Consider the following 16,926-nt stretch of genomic DNA (forward strand, 5'->3'; position numbering starts at 1 on the left):
GGCGTTAAACAACAAACAAACAAACAAACATACTTAGTAGCAAGGAAAGCGCCACCGGGTTCGTGTACGTAAACAAGTAAGCCGAAAAATGTTCGCCGAAAGTAGACCATCATGCATGCTTCGGAAGATAAGTTTATTTAACTGAACCCTCTTATCTTACCCACACAGACCCTCTTGCACATGTACTTACGTACAGAGATACCGCTGCTGGAAAATAAATCAGTGTTTATTAACAGCAACCGGTGATTTTCGCGATTTCATTTCTGACCCAGATTTTTAATGACAGTCTTCCCTCCACGCACGTGTCTCGACAAGTATCCTTGGTGCAGTAATGACACCAAGAAAGTCATTAGGTGAGTAAAGTACGGTTGATTAGCAAGGACATCAACCTTATCAGAGGGGCAGATGCGGGGAAACCGCTTTGACACGTACGCGAAAATTACCCTAACAGTACTCCTTAACTACCGACCTTGTGTACTTCAAAGACAATATAATGTTATCAATGGCCATCGTTAGAGGGGTGATTGTTGTTAATATGTGTTAATTACGCGATAAGCGCTAAAACAACAAGCGTCTGGGAGGTTTTCGATATAAACAATACCTCGAAATCTTGAAAGTTGGCATTGCTTATCTACAGATGTATAATAATCGTCTAGCAGATCAGTGATAAACAAAAACCTTGACAATGCCACACATACCCCAAAATATCAGCCAATTATTTAATGGCTCGTTCTTTGTCAACCTTAGTGGGTCATTTATTTGAGAGTTGAAAATATATACTGCATGTTTCGCAATCAGAGCGAAAGTTATATTTGCACTGAAGTAAAAACTTGATTTACATATATCTTCACGGTATGAGGTAGGGCATGCTCAGAAATGGCTCTCGTATAAGCTTAACTGTCATATGCGTAATATTGCTTCATGATGTCCAATTTATGCCTAAAACTCTGAAACTTCTAATTACCCACCACGCTCTATACGACTTGGTCTTGTCTGCTCCAAAATGACTCCGCCGATAAGTGGCATCCGCCAAAGCAGTTGTAGGTTAAAGGGTGTGTTGATGTGAGCGTTTAGTATTCTTCCCCCAAATTCCTAGATTCTTGAAGATCGCCTCCGTGGTCTAGTGGGCAGAGCGTCTGCCCGGAGAGCGAAGGTGAGGGGTTCGATACTCGGCCCCGTAGCGTCATATACCAAAATACGTTGAAAGAAGGTACATTGCCTGACGTTAAGGGGCTAAAACAAGGACTGGAGTGCTCGAAGTCAGTATACTGTGTCTGGGTGGGGTATCCATGTTTAGCTTAGTGGTAGCTCAGTGAGCTAGCACTATAAAAACGTCATTAGTCCGGACGAGTACAAGCACACCCAGCCACACGTCGCTATACGAGTCCCATAAACATGGCCACAACGTTCAGCCTCATTTTACCGCACCACACTTTGATCCTTGGATATAAAACCAATGGTGTCACTTAAAAACTTCACCGACCTACATTCGTCAATATAAATCCTACCCTCCATCTGTCACGCCGATACAGGGCACAGCCTCGCGTGCCAGAAATGATTGACTGATTAAAATATAAAAAAAACTCTTCTAAAATCAATTGATATTGAACGCTTTATATATCCTGTACAGACACTGGGCCCGTACGTGGTTAATTCATAATCAGATTTAGGGGGCAATATCTTGATGTATTCACGTCGAAAAATATCAGAAACCACGCGGGTTATATCTTCTCAATCATATACTTTGGCTTCCGAGCCATACATGCGCGGGCATGACATCTAACACTATATGATTGAAAAAGTTCATCAGTAATCAGTCACCGCAAACAAAATGCCAACGTAGACCATAACCATTTGCTTTTAACATATATCCCCCGTTCATGTAAAATACGGGGCGGTCGGGTAGCCTAGGTTAAAGCTTTCGCTCGTCACGCCGATGACCCGGGTTCGATTCCCGACATGGGTACAATGTGTGAGGTCCATTTCTGGTGTCCCCCGTCGTGATATTGCTGGAATATTGCTAAAAACGGCGTAAAACCATACTCACTCACTCATGTTAAATACTTCTTGCATGCATGGTCAGCCTGGATATATATAGGGTAGATTAATGTCACAATTTTAAAGCCGTGATGATAGAAGCGACATGATCTCTTATCTAACCTCTTGTCCATTATAGATACATATATACATACACACTATATATATATACACTTCTATATTACATGATTACATAAGCTTCCATGTACTGCTTATAATCTGGTCTAATTAGAAATTTAGATATGCCGGTTGAATTCACATATAATTCATCATATAGATTTCATATCACGGGGCGTACGTGAATAGCGTGATATAACCCTCAATACTTATGACAATGACCATTGATTAACGTCGCAGTATTTGGGCTGATTTTCTTTATCGCGCACACAAAGGTCATGTTTATATCCAATTTCACTTAAATCTCCCTGAATGGACAAGAGTTTAAATAAGAGGTCATGCCGCTTCTATTATCACGGCTTTAAAATTGTGACATTAATCTACCAGATCGTTTTGCAATCAACACTAATTTGTTAAGTAATTAACAACTGCTTGACGATATAGACAAGCTAAGACCCGTCTCTGAATTTGGTAGCTAGAATAAACAAATCAATTACTGCCACGTCACAATGCCAGGTGGCGATGCCGGCACGTGCCTCTCGTGCGAGCTACCGTGCATTGACAGAAATTAGTGTCAAAGAGGTGAAATGGACAACATTGTACATATCAGATTTATCACTTTTGAAATACGACCTCCTTAGAAACCCTGATGTGATAAGTTTGGAGTTAATCTTTCTTTTCCACACACAAGTGACGTTTCATTAATCTATAACACAATAACAAGTATGGACTGACATTAATAGTTTCCCCGATTTCTAGCGTTCATAACATAAAAAACCCACGCATTCAACGTAAACAGTTTAGCTGGAGGGAGGGGGGGGGGGGGGGGGGCATTTGTAAAGTCACATATATATGTATATGTCGTGTATATCAAGTTTATTTCGTAATTCAGGCCACTTGGCCCATAGTACAGTTGTAAGATAAATTATGTTCAGGTCACATGTCCAGAGTGTGACATCTTTGTGGTACTGACTATACTTCGCATGCATTGTTTCACTTTACGAACTATAATAAATGTATGTGTCAGAGCCAATATTTGGATGCAAAAACTAAATGCATTACGCTCCCATTAATGATTTACTATGGCGTGTGCCAAAGCTCAAATTGCACTTCGATGCCACGAGTGCATGCATGTATGCATATCAAGGACTGCATAGATGCAAGGGAAACTGTATCTGCATTAAGCTAAATTACCCATTGTTTTCAGTACCTTAATTATACACATTCCCAAATGGGTACAATGCGTGAAGCCCATTTTCCATTTCTCATACTGGAATATTGCTAAAAGCGGCGTAAAACCACACCACTCACTTATTATACACATTGCGTCAATGCTCAGTTTGGAACATGCGAGTCCACACGAGGTAATCTTCAGCTGCTGGCGGGAGTCGAAGCAGGTTGCAAATATATAGATATAGATAAGACTCGTATATTCAAATGTCACCAAAGCCTTTGTTAAATTTAATACTAACTAAATCCATTTATGTATATTCATAATGTCATTATGAAAAATGCTTTGTTATTAATTTCAACAGCTGATACAATGACAATCCAAAGCAATATAAATATGGATCGAAGCTGTTGAACGCATACACTTTACATACAACGGTTTAATACAGATCAGAAATATTCTAAAACACGAAACACCATTTGATTTAATGCAGGAACACATACGTATTCTAACGTTATACAAGACATCGAAATTTGTTTTTCACGTTGAGGCCATTTTTTTTTATACCGCTGCAGGTGCACGAACAATTACACAGGCGAACATGCATAAGATAATGGAGCCGTGTTGTACGAGCATTTTGTTGTGAAGCAGTGCACAAGCTTTTCTCACACACACTACACATAGGATATTCCCTTTAATAACAACAGCGAGCTCGGAAATCATGCATCATACACAAGTCCCGTTCATGTTCAAACACGTTCAGTTATTCTCGTATCCGACGGGCTTTAAAGTATAGTAGAGGCTTATGTCAATCCCACGAGGCGGGACTCCTTAAAAGGAAATTTAAAATCCACACACAGTCAACAGGTTGCTTAGTATTGACACCAATAGGTAATAAGATTTATATATAACTTGTATATGGGTACTTAATTGTGCACGTAGGTAGATAAAGCGGGGGCAGGATAGGTCATCTCGATCGCCTGATTGAGATAAAAATATCGCCAACATAACCCTTGCATTTAGACAGTACGTTTAACACCGTCAGCACTAAGCAAGCAGATTCGGTGCTGACGAAACCCGCTTGTGACTAGTTACGCATCATATGATCGCCGTATAGTAGACTCGTGGGCAGTTTCGCAACAAAATCTATTTTTACCTCATCGAGTCGGGAATCTCACAACCCCACTTGCCTCGAGCTCTTGCGCACTCCAAAGTAGGTCACCAGGTTGTTCGGTGATATACTGGTTTGTGCAGTGTGGCCGATATGTGTAACTCACATGATTAATCGTGCTTTCAAACGTTTAATAAAGATCTCGTGCAACACACAAAATTCATGTGAAATTGATCATATACCTCTAACGGAAAGCATGCAGTCGTGCATGCCGAGTAAAGCTCAGTAAACAAAGAAACTAAATGGCGATAGAAATCAAAATAAACGCTACGCCTTGATCTACCGCGAGCACAACAACTGATTTCATTAACGAAGATCTCTTTTTTGAGGCAAATATTTGGACGTATCCGCCATATCGCCCAGAATATAACCAGCCGTGTTGACATTCCGTTTGTAGCTAGCAGAAAGCTCACATTCGGTTTTGTTTACATCCCCAACCGTGTCTGGAAAATCGATACAAAGCGAAAAGGCTTGATTTAGCTCCGTATCCACCTAAACATCTAGAAATTGATAAACACGGCTTCATTTCACGTCCCCTTCTATCCAGTGTGCAGATAAAATAGCCACGACAATGCCTAGTCAATGCAATACGTTCTCGCTCCGGCCAACGCCCATTCAACAACTTGTTGTGTCTTTCCTGCCAAAGCAGATGAAGGCGTGGTCCTGTCACGTGGTTTGCTCTTGACCTCAATTCCATTGGCTTAGCCAGTGGTTGATTAATATTCATGACGTCAATGACGTAGCCTGAGCACCGGCTTCATAAATATTCATGAAGGATGATGTCATGACCAATCGGAACGCGAGCTGTCAGTAGATTATTCAAATGAAAGGTAAACAAACGAGTGTTTGCGTTCGCCTGCCTCAACGTGCGTTTCAGTTCAGGCCAAAACAACCACGACAGCAAGACCTTTCAGTTCGTTTTTCTTTTGAGTTTGCCAAAATCTGCAATTATTTTCGATGATGCACAGTATTGCACAACTTCTACAAGCCGCTGAATATATTGAGAGAAGAGAAAGAGGTAAATTCAATGGTAAATAGCAAATTTTTCTCTCGTGTTTTGCCACGTTGCAGCATGGTCGCCCATTTTGACAGATAGACTCGCTCATGTGGTCTATTTATTTTGATTTCTTTTTTGCAGAAGCTGAGCATGGTTATGCTTCCACACTGCCTATGCCCGATGAATATTCCAAGAAAAAGTCGAAAGGAAAGAAAACTCAGGGAAATAGGTACGAATTTGACCGATCAAGGCGAGAAATCGCCTTCAAACCGACTTGCTCGGTCCGGGTCAGCTGATAGCGAAGTCATGCCGTTCTGCACGCCCGCGATCTGTCAAACTCAATCTTGGAAGTTAGAGTTAAAGTTAACTCAATCAATCATATCTAATTGATGTAACTCTTAGATAGACAGGTTTTCTATCAGTCTCATCCATTATTGTTCGATATTTGTGAAATATGAGGCTAGTGTGGAAAAATTTTACGCGCTGTCAAAATCTCTCGCCCAGCCGACGACAGCCGCCATCTTGTGAACCGGTGCTCGGGCAAGCTTTCCCTGATAACAACAATAAAGAACGTTACTATTTTCCAATAACATTGTAAGCATCACCTATAATAATGGATAATCTGAAAGCTAAAGGTCTTTTTGGTGCTACTGTCATGGAATGATAGCATATCTATAGTCTTGAACTATTGCTTTGTAAAGTTGAAGCGGATGATATTCCGCGCGCCCAACAAACGGCAGATGTCAGATTTGACTCGTACCTAACAAAGACGCTTTATTCTCTGACAAACCCTATGCAAAAAAATACCGATCACCACGAATGAAATATATTCAATGTTTTGTCGTAATGTTATTTCAGAAATGCTTGTGTTTGCATTTGACCTCTGTAAATCCTGTGGCGCCAAGTGTATCGGTCGCTAACGCCCTTTCTAACGGTTGCGAGCCAAATGGATTGTTTACAAATTGATCTGCCGATAAAACTTACATGGCTCTAGATATGTTGCTGCAGTTTATATTTTGTGAATATGGATATCTCTTTAGTTGTGGTTCTGTTTTGAAATGTTTTGATTTTGATGATTTAGCGATATTGCAAGCACATTTGCCACGTTGATAAATCTGGCATTGGAGTCGTAGATACATCAACATTGATTTTGTAATTAATAAGTCACTTTCGACATGTTTATCACGTCAATGGTGCTTAACAGATGCTTTAATTTCGATTTTTTTTCCAGATCAACTCATAACGAATTAGAGAAAAATAGGTGAGTACCTAAATGATTCATTTGTAAGCCTAGCTGTCAGATACACAAATCCACCATTTTGTAACTTGTATATCCTCCATGCTCCTTTTAGCAACTATGATTAACCTTTATTATATTGACGAATATGGCCAAATTACAGTTGCCATATGCATACTTTTCCACATGCACCGGCTTGTGATCTTATTGTTTGCGGCGGACATTGAGATTCCATATTGGTCATGTGGTTTCGTGAAACGACCTTCACCTTGAGTTTACAAACACCGGGACGATAGCAAAATAGAACACAAAGAAATGTGCAGTTTCGATTGCGTTTAGCGCTTTTCTTTCACTTTTGGCGCAAAAGAGGAACTTTGGTTCACCTTTCCATACTTCGTTCTAAAATTAAAAACTTAATCCTTGGATACAGATACATAGTCAGTGTAACTAGGTTATCTACAATCTAGATCCACTTTGTTTAACGAAATAAGTTATTGTTAATATTCTTCCTGAAATGACATTTAATTTAAAATGAATTACACACAGAAATTATGATTGACAATTGACATGAGTTGTTATGATCCTACATTTTACAAATGATGAGGAAATCATATGATTTACTCTCAATTTATTGTAGTTACCGTTGCTGGAAATCTTGCTGTCAGTTTTTATTACAAGCATTTTATAGATGAAATATATTTCTAGGATCACTACCAGATATATTTATGATGGTAATAGATTAATTGCAACCTTACTGCAAGAGGTAATTAATTAGTGAACATGACATAGTTTATTTTCGGTTCATGACCATTTCAATAAAATTGCAAAAATGTAATATTAATGCAGCAGTTTTTGTTATGCTGAATGTTTAGATAAGATATGCAAACATGCACATGTGTATAACATAAACAATGTTCAATTATTGCCCTTTCAATATGAATGAAGTTATTATCTCATTTATTGTCTCATTTCATGGCAGAATAATGTTAAACCCATTGTACTGGTTTTCCTTCTGTTTCAATTTCCGATCTGGAACAGTTGCAATCATTAGTCAAATTCAACACTTACAACTGTATTGAGTCATGGTTTGGGAATAAATATAAGCATAATCAATGCCTTGTGTTAATTAAAAAAGAAAGAAAGTTAATCCTGATAAAGAGTTATGAAAAGATATTTTGTATCTGAAACATTAAGAGTTCCATGGTTGGATTTCAGTTTTCCGATATAGATCTTTGTCTTGTTTATATTTCAATGATATAAGACTAATGTTTGGTTATGTCCATATTCTCATTGTTTACATTTGAAAGATTGCAGCACCCTTAATTTTAAGTGTACCTAACACTGTCACTGTTTGTATGTGCAGTAGGGGAGACTATTGGTCTGGAAATCACTATTGCAATAACTATTAATATTCAAAGAAACTATTGCGATAAATATTGATAGTTTTCAGTGTATCATTTTAGATGGATTTAAGAGTTGAATTCAACCTTTGAACTGAAGTTTCCTTTGAATGTGATAACCATAACAACAAATAAAAAGTAAAGTTTCAGATATGACTGATTTGTTTTTTCTTTACCCTAATAATTTAAAAAAGAAACTTCCACATTACCATGTGTAAATTACTACCACTCATGATCAAAAGAAAAACAAATTTGAAAGCATTTCATGTATTTAAATAATATGGTAAACGCAATCGAAACTATCAATATTCCTAACTGAAATCTATACTATTGATCGAACACTGATTACAATCGATTTATTGACTTTAAGTGCTTACCAATAGCAATATTGTGCATAGTTTTGTTTCCTTTTTTTGCAGGAGAGCCCACTTAAGACATTGTTTGGAAAAGTTGAAAGACATGGTGCCTTTGGGACCAGACGCAACTAGACATACAACCTTAGGGCTCTTAACCAAAGCAAGAGGGTTTATTAGGGTAAGCTATCTCTGCTTCTTGTTGATCAAGCTTTCAAAGAGTTTGTGATCGATTTCATCTGTATCATGATAGACCAGTCAACACAAGACAGAAGCATATCTGAATCACTTATGGTCAATACTAAGAGTATTTATGTTCAATTATGGAATTGTTGTAAGATTATCTAGTGAAGAGATGATTTGGCCCGAGGTTCATTCATGTGAAACAAGAAAAATGAGTGAAGATGGTTTTAGGCCACTTTTAGAGATATTCCAGCTATATCACAGCTGCATGTAAGTAATAGAATCTGTACTAGGCTGCTCAATGGCTGACAACATAAAGCAATGATCCATGTGGATAATATGATGACCGCCGTCATATTGCTGGAATATTGCTGAGTGCGGCGTTAAACAACAAACCAACCAACCGACCAAAATGATGACATTCATCCTGTTAAAAGAGTTTTAAAAAGAGGCATAAAACTATACTCACACACACACTCATATTTGTTTTGTCTTATGACAAGAATGGGATAATGAAGACCTATTCAATCCAGGAATCCAATGATGTTGCTAATAATATTGATTAAAATGTTGCTGGCCATCTTTCAAAACCTCTCAATGTGACCCATACCATGAAGCTTGTGGTCCTGGGGCATGTAAGAGTTGTCTCCCTTTGTTCACAAAGCCTGAACACAATTGGATCATTCTTTTCTATGGTGTTGACAACTTTATCATGTTTACTGATATTTAATTTAGTTTCTTTTTATTTAATTTTATTATTTCATGATAATTGTATAGATGCTGGTCCATGTGTAGATTTTCTTAGAAAATGTCATGTAATGATAAATTATTATATTTTCATTCAGATATTAGAGGATAAAGAAAGGAGACATTATACTCAAAAAGAACAACTGCGAAGAGAACACAGGCACTTACAGAGGAAATTAGATCAACTGAGTGTTGGCATGTACCGTGTCAAAGAACGGAGTATTAGCGAATGTAGTACTTCTACAAACTCAACTACCTCAACTTCAGAGTCTGGTGAGTGTTTTAGTATACTGTTTGTTTGGAAGATTTTAAGTCTCAATCATTGAATATTCATCAATAAAATGGGTGGAAGATGCCAGATGTTCATTTATAATTATTATGGGTCATTTTCCCAAATTATTAAAGACCCTCCCCCACTAGTTTAAGTTATCAGTGTGACTTTTGTGTGACGTTTGGGAAATTGTATTAGACTCTGGCTTTCAGTGTGATTAAAGTCGCAGACTGATATGGTTAGTTTACCATTATGCTATCATACTCATGGCCAGAAATCACTGCTTGTTTGTCATAGTATGCATTTGAAAGAAGTCTAAAATTAATTCTTTGGTGTATGAAAATGTACTTAAGATATGGACATTGTTTAAAACATATTTCAATATTCTGTGTTTTTCTTTACAGACGAAGTGGATATCCTGGGTGACAACAGTGCCCAGAGTGATACCGATGACCATAGCAGCATTGGAAGTGGTGGTAGCGATGGTTACAGTGTGGATAGCAAATACTTTAGTTTTATGGACGATTCACCCTATTCTGAGTCCCTTTGATGGTGTCCTATCAAGGACAGCACCGTGTTGATGGGTAGTGCTGTGTGTAGCATAATGAGGAACAGATATCACTGTTTATTCCACAAGAGATCTGTTATGATCACTATGCTGAGAAACAAAAAGCAACTAAAATATCTTACTGATCCATTCAGTTAATGAAGGTCATCCAATAATTCTACAGACACATTTTCTTTTTGGAAGCAATGGTGAAGTCTATTGACATTTTTCCAATTTTTTAATTTTTTTTTTTTTTGCCATTTGTTGCTGTTATGACATGTTTATGTTGTGGGGGTCAGTCCAGTCCCTCAAAGATATGCCACCAAGCCTTCCCTCATCAAGTAGGTACCGTTATCCTATGGCAGCAAAGGCTGGGGGTGGCATTAACTGGTAGTAACACTTGTTTCAGCTCTGTTTTTTTCTTGCCGGAGTAGGCAAGGCGCATACCATACTACATCAATAAAAATGTCTAGGAGTGTTCTGATACAAGCCGAGTGAATGGAGTATACTGATGATTTATATTCTTCGTCTGTCCTAGACACACAGGACTCCCTCTCTATGTCTCCAAATGTGGATTACTGTATCAAGCTTGCATCTTTGCCAATAAGTTGCTTTATAACTATCATCAGCTTTGTAAAGTGACATTTGTCACAAAATAGCTTTTTGATGAACATTTGGCTAATCTTCGGTTAAATTGTGCTATTGTAAAATGATCTGTAAATCTGACGCAGTTCCTACTTAATCTATTTGCTCTTGTAACATAGCCTGTAGATTCTGTATTCATAGCAAGAGAAAAAAAAATGTGCAAGCATCAAAAGGAAAATCTTCCAGGGGTGACACGTGTCTAGTCTTGTGGCTAGTGTTCTGTTGTACATCAGTCCAGAAGTCCCGGTAGACTTATTTGGGCTGAGGATGAGCTTTTCAGACTTCTTCCAAGGCAATCATGGTAATATCTGTGATACTAAGCTGAAATGTGATTGGCTGGAAGATGAAAGGTGTCCTCGCCTATCGAGGCAGCTGTTGGATCGGACCCGCGGATGGATGGATGTACTTGAACAAGATGGCCAATACCTACAACATATGCAGTGCCTGGTCATTCAGCCAATATCCAGGGGAAATATTTTTTCAATACTCAAACTCAAGATTTTCTGACTCATCAGAATTGATCTGAGTAAGGTTTTGTTATTCTCATAGGGCAAACAGAATTCCAATTCTTCTCCAACTGAGGATTGGCACTGCATCTGGAGTAAATATTGCACTGTTACATCAAATGTGCAAGTATACACTGGAATGGTTGGCTTTTTGCAATAAAAGAAGTGACAGTTTATTTGTCACAGAGATATTTGCATACATATTCTCAGGAATGATGAAACCATGAGTAGGTTTTGATGAAAAGCTTGTTCTCTACATGGAATAATTACTATTCGTCCTTTCTACATTTTACTCAACAATAAGACATCACAATGCCTTTCTTTAACCTATATTTTTGTAAAGTGTTTAAGAATATGGTAAAGTAAATTAAGTAATAACCTGATATTATGATTAATATTTTCAAATTTGGACTACAGTTGACATTTTATTTTTGAAGTGACATTCACTAGGGTTATTGATGCATAAACTTGTATTTTTGCTTTAAGCTACTAAACAGTGAACCCCAGTGTTTCAAGTGGCTGATTGTAATGTCCTTTGACTTTTAGTTGTGTGGTTGAACCTAGAATGGTTTAAATATTTAAGGGAGTAAATTAAATCTGTTGAACATATTTGTAAAAAGTAAAATATTTATATCTTTTCCGTTATGGTTCTGTCTGTTTAATGAAAGGATCTATCTTGACGAAGCTGTTCTTGGTTTTATGTCAAAGATAATTTGTACATGCAAGAAAATGTTTTGAGTTAAATTGTCTCTTGACATTATTTGACGAGATTATGAATTTGTGAGGCAGTTACTTGCCAAGAAACACAAAAACATTTCTGATTCTCATTTCTTGCCCTGTGATGATCTAATTCTTTTGTGTTCTGTATCTTTTGTTGTAAAGTTTCTTTAGCTTAGTATCATTGTTAAACCAACACACTCAGTCTTGTGAAACAAATATTTATCCCTGAAAGACATTCGTAAGCATGTTGGGTAATATTTTTAACTATGATAATCAAAGGAATTTTGATTATGGCCATAAAGATTTTTATCTTTGTCAAGTGTACTGGATGCATGGATGCAATGATTTTAATCTTTTTAGCACAAGCAAGTCTAAACATGCACTGGATGCAAGTTGCTTGCAGGAATCGATTTTAAACTGTTTGACAAGATTGAGTGGTGATTTCATGTTTAGTTCAGTGAAATATTTTACTTTGCGATGTGGTTCTCAAACTGTCACACTTGGTGGTTGAAAGATCCCAGTGTAAATCGACTTTAGTGTGAAAGGTGTGCATACACAATGTGCGAGAATGTGGTATGAATGGACGTTGTTGTTATTTTGAAGTACTTAATGAGGATGATGAAGTGAAATAATGACTATGTATGCTGCTTGTAACCACGGTAACCAGTGAAGCTCTGTTTATCAAAACAAAACGAGGTGAAGAATATTCTAACAAATCTGTGATCATTTTGCATGGAAGATTTGGACTGATTGAGAAATCTGCAGGTTTAATTGTTTTATTTATGATGCTGTTTGTGATATAATTTACTATTTTCCTTTCCAAGTTATGCTTTGTTTGCAAGGTTTTTGAGACTTATCAGCAACTTTCCTAGACTTATTCCTTTGTTTCCCTGCTAAAGCCAACAGGCATAGATTGTTCCTCTCCTCCGCCACGATGTTTAACATCTAGTCATGGAGGCTTGAAATGGAAAGCATATTTAATATGCAAAAATTCCCTACTTAAAAGCTTTTGCTTCTATAGTAAAGAATGAACAAAGTCATATTCTCATTAATGACTGCTCCCAAACACTGTTTCAGAAGAACGAGGGCACTACAAAAGCATTCTGCATATTTTTGAGACTATAAAATGGCAGTATAATGATTATGGGGACGGTCATACCAATGATAGCAGTAGATGCTTAATTGTTTTAATGTTGATGTTAATTTTCTATAATTATGCATAAAAAAGGTAGTGTTTTTTCTGAGTTGCCAAGGAAAAGCTTGATATTTCTAAACCAAAACTTGGTGAAAATAAGGCTTCTGTTATTGTTGTTTAAGTTTGAAAACCAGCGCAAGTCCAAATCTTGATGCAAAGTGGAAGTGAACAATCTCCCATCAGAATCACTGGTGCTTGTTAAGATCAAATATGTTTTCTATGTACATCATATCGTCTTTGTGATGAATGTTCCAAGAAACATCAAGCGAGAAGGGACTAATAATACTCCATCCCTATCATTCAAAGCAACTCACAGTGCTATAAAAAAAGGAATGAGGACTCAAAAGTCTATTCCTAGGTTCCTCAAACTGTACATCATCGATATGGAATGAATTGTTCGTGTTTAACACTGGCATGTGAAAATTAAGCATATGTACATGTACCATGCATGTTCCTAATATATTGCAAAAAAAGGTGTCAAAGTTTTAGACAGCAAACGTTACTATTGTTGTTTCATCAGAGCCAGGATACTGGTAAGAGTAGAACCCTAGACATTTTTGTGTACATACGACAATTAATTTTATTGTTTCAACTTCTCATTTTGAGGAATAAAAATCTTAATCAACCTGATTTCTGTATGTCTGTTGTATTTGGAGTGTTGATGAATCTTAGTGAGGTTAAAACTTTGTTTTATACAGCCTTTACAGAGTTACATCTCAAGTCTTGTGAGCATGACTGAAATCAAATATTCATTTCATGTAAAAACATACTACGCAAGTTTAATGTGATAACTCCTTCAACATCTATACTGCAGCTTGTTAACTTGGCATGTTGTCACTGCAATGCTTAAAATTGGAACTGTCTTAACATGCTAAGTAGGCATTTGTGGTTACCATTGGATGTGTTTGAATACTGTAGAGCCCAACAGAACTTTGTATACTTTGTATAAAAGTAGTGTTATAATATTCTGAAGAGTCGTATCTTTAGGACAATTTCATTCAGGTTTGAACATCAGCTAGGTCATTTCTATGAATTATAAATCCATCCAAATTTGACCTCCAGACTTCAGCTGAAATAAAGCTCTAATTTTAGACCCACTTCCCAGCTGTCAAAATCTTTTTTTTATCTGGGACATGATGGTTGTTGACTATAAGTGGACTGTATATATTGACATAATAATAATAAGTGGACATTGTCTTTCAGAAAAATGTATTTGCATAAAGGATGTATAAAATTCAGTTTAACAATTTGTATGCAAGGTTATTGTCTGGCTGGCTCAGTCAGGTATTGTTCAGTAAGCAGCTGTTATCATCACTAGTGATGCAGAACAGGTTAACTGAATTCTCTGAAAATACAATTCTAATTGAAATTTTGAAATTCTTTTTCTCTTTGTAATTTAGTTTGAAAATAAGTAAAAACATCAAACTAACTTGTCCATTTTTAAACAGTCCACATTACATATGAACTGTAGTTTCCAAAGCATTTAAACATGAAGTTTGAAATTATTCACTCATATGAAATACAATTCCCCAACAAGAGGCACATATGTTGACTTCTCCTCTTCATCAGTATCAATTTTGCTATTATTACAGTTTCATGCAAGGCAGGTGATGATACAAGTCAATAGACTGAATAAAACTGATGATCACTGCTGTAACAGCTCTTAGCAAACTTGTATTGAAACCGCCTTCTCTTGCAAGCCCATTAACAAAGCAGTCATTGTTGTCAGCCAAGGTGAAGGTTAGAACCAGCTGTAAAGTGCTGACTGGCCTATCTTTGTTCGATGCACCTGTCTCCCATGAGGTCAAATTTAGTCTGAGATTTTATGAAAGTTACTACTAGCTGAACAGCATAATTTTGAATATGAAATAACAGAAATAATGATAATACTCAATCAATACTAAACGTATGGAAGGAATAATTTTACAGTTCACACAAGTGTTTTTATTCAGCATATATGTGTATTGTGCTATAAGATCAGGTTGTCTCTTTCAGAAGCCAGTGCAATAAAAGCAAATTAATACTCAAGCAAATCTACCTAGATATGGCTTCAAATATCTTTTACTGATGGGGATGTTTATGTGTTGGTGGTTTCTTTTCTGTCAATAAAATATAAAAAGGGGATCTTGCTTGTTAACGGAAATAAATACAAGATCGTATATCAGTTAAATTTATCCATATTTCATGTGACATCAATGTATTAAAAGTGATGCATGTATTTATACAAAATACTCAGGCCAGACAAAAATAAGTGTAAAATTCACAAATATTTACTTTTATTTTGAAACAGTGCCTAATTACAAAAAAGGTTTCATCGACAGTTCATTTAAAAAATTCAAAGTGTAGGATGTGAAACGAATGGGTTTTAACACGAAGCAATCACCACTTCCTCATTTAGCACAAGTTATGCATCAAGCTCATGCTTGTGGAAGCAAGGCACAGACAGGATTTGAAAACTGAAAGCATTCAGGCGGTTCAAAATTACAAAGAGGGTCTAGAAGGGATGGATACTCGGCACCAAGCAGTAAATTAAGAACTCATAGTTAGTGGCAGTAATAATTTTACTTTATTTTATTTTTTAAATCCAATTCATCAGAACGCATTTTCTGATTTGTTTTTTTATTCATGGAATTTTTGTTTCACTTCAACCGAACACTGTCTCAAAGTTATCAGTAATAATACAGTGTACATGTCTGGACAAAGATCAAGCCTACTTTTGGTGGCTTGTTTTTCAACATTTATGAGGAGTAGCTTTAGTTTATACTAAGCAGTACATGTTTTTTCATTTAACATTTATGATAAAATGTGGATAAATGTTATGCTTATGAGAGCGTTTCTGTAAAAACCATCACGACCCTCAACAGAGCTGTATCATGTGACTTCCCAGGTCCTTGCTCTCGTGCATCCACCAGGTGTTCTCACACTGACGACCCACGTCAGCCCATTGATGTCTGTGCTCACTTTATTGTGCAACCCCACTTTTCAAAATCCTGGCTGTACCAATGTCTTGGGGCCCGAAGCTTGGATTCATTGCATCCCACAATAATTTTTTCTATACAGACACTGAGGCAGTAGGCCACTGCTGATATGTCGCAGACACACCAAAGATGACAAGTACAGTCGGTTTTGCAGAATCTTGAATTTAGATCACTCAGAACAAGATATGCATGTCAAACTCACTTTATCCTCTATTAACAGTTATGTAATGCAGTTTCCTATGGTCCAAATATTCCAATTTATAATTCAAAGCTATTTGTCGAGTTTTAATAATTTAATTTCCCTTTCAAACTGCAGCACAGCAAGGGAAGCATCAACCAGACATTTTACCATGGGTTATGTAATGAACACAAGAAAATGCAAGACTAAATTTGAATTAAAAAATTTCTGCATCGAACCAAACTTATATCTCTTGAATATGAGTAATTATGCATGTATTAATAAACATCTAGGGTATTCACGTTTCTTTTGTTGGTGAGTATATTATTAGGTTGATTTCTTTGTCTGCATAATATGAGCAGGAAATATTTCATCCATATTTAGTTTATGGTTATTTTACGATCATAAAGGATGTTAATCTGACATTAAAGACCCCTGGCCTCATTTTTAGATAAACACCACTGATCTTGATG

General features: G+C 36.8%; 1 protein-coding gene across 2 annotated transcripts; it reads left to right on the forward strand.

Moving 5' to 3' along the window:
• Window positions 1-5,343: 5,343 nt before the first annotated feature.
• LOC139452147 (max dimerization protein 4-like) lies at window positions 5,344-13,927 on the forward strand. 2 transcript variants are annotated; one of them, XM_071233488.1, is made up of 6 exons: window positions 5,344-5,526; window positions 5,635-5,722; window positions 6,725-6,754; window positions 8,550-8,664; window positions 9,512-9,686; window positions 10,089-13,927. In XM_071233488.1, the coding sequence occupies exons 1-6, from the start codon at window positions 5,454-5,456 to the stop codon at window positions 10,232-10,234; spliced, it is 627 nt and encodes a 208-aa protein (XP_071089589.1). In that variant the 5' UTR covers window positions 5,344-5,453; the 3' UTR covers window positions 10,235-13,927. The 2 variants fall into 2 exon arrangements, with proteins under 2 accessions (XP_071089589.1, XP_071089590.1); XM_071233489.1 differs by having other exon boundaries at window positions 5,344-5,514.
• The last annotated feature ends 2,999 nt before the right edge of the window (window positions 13,928-16,926 follow it).

This window comes from Haliotis cracherodii, unplaced genomic scaffold (assembly GCF_022045235.1).
Source record: "Haliotis cracherodii isolate W230 unplaced genomic scaffold, xgHalCrac1.p SCAF_9, whole genome shotgun sequence".
In the NCBI taxonomy this organism is placed as follows: domain Eukaryota; kingdom Metazoa; phylum Mollusca; class Gastropoda; order Lepetellida; family Haliotidae; genus Haliotis; species Haliotis cracherodii.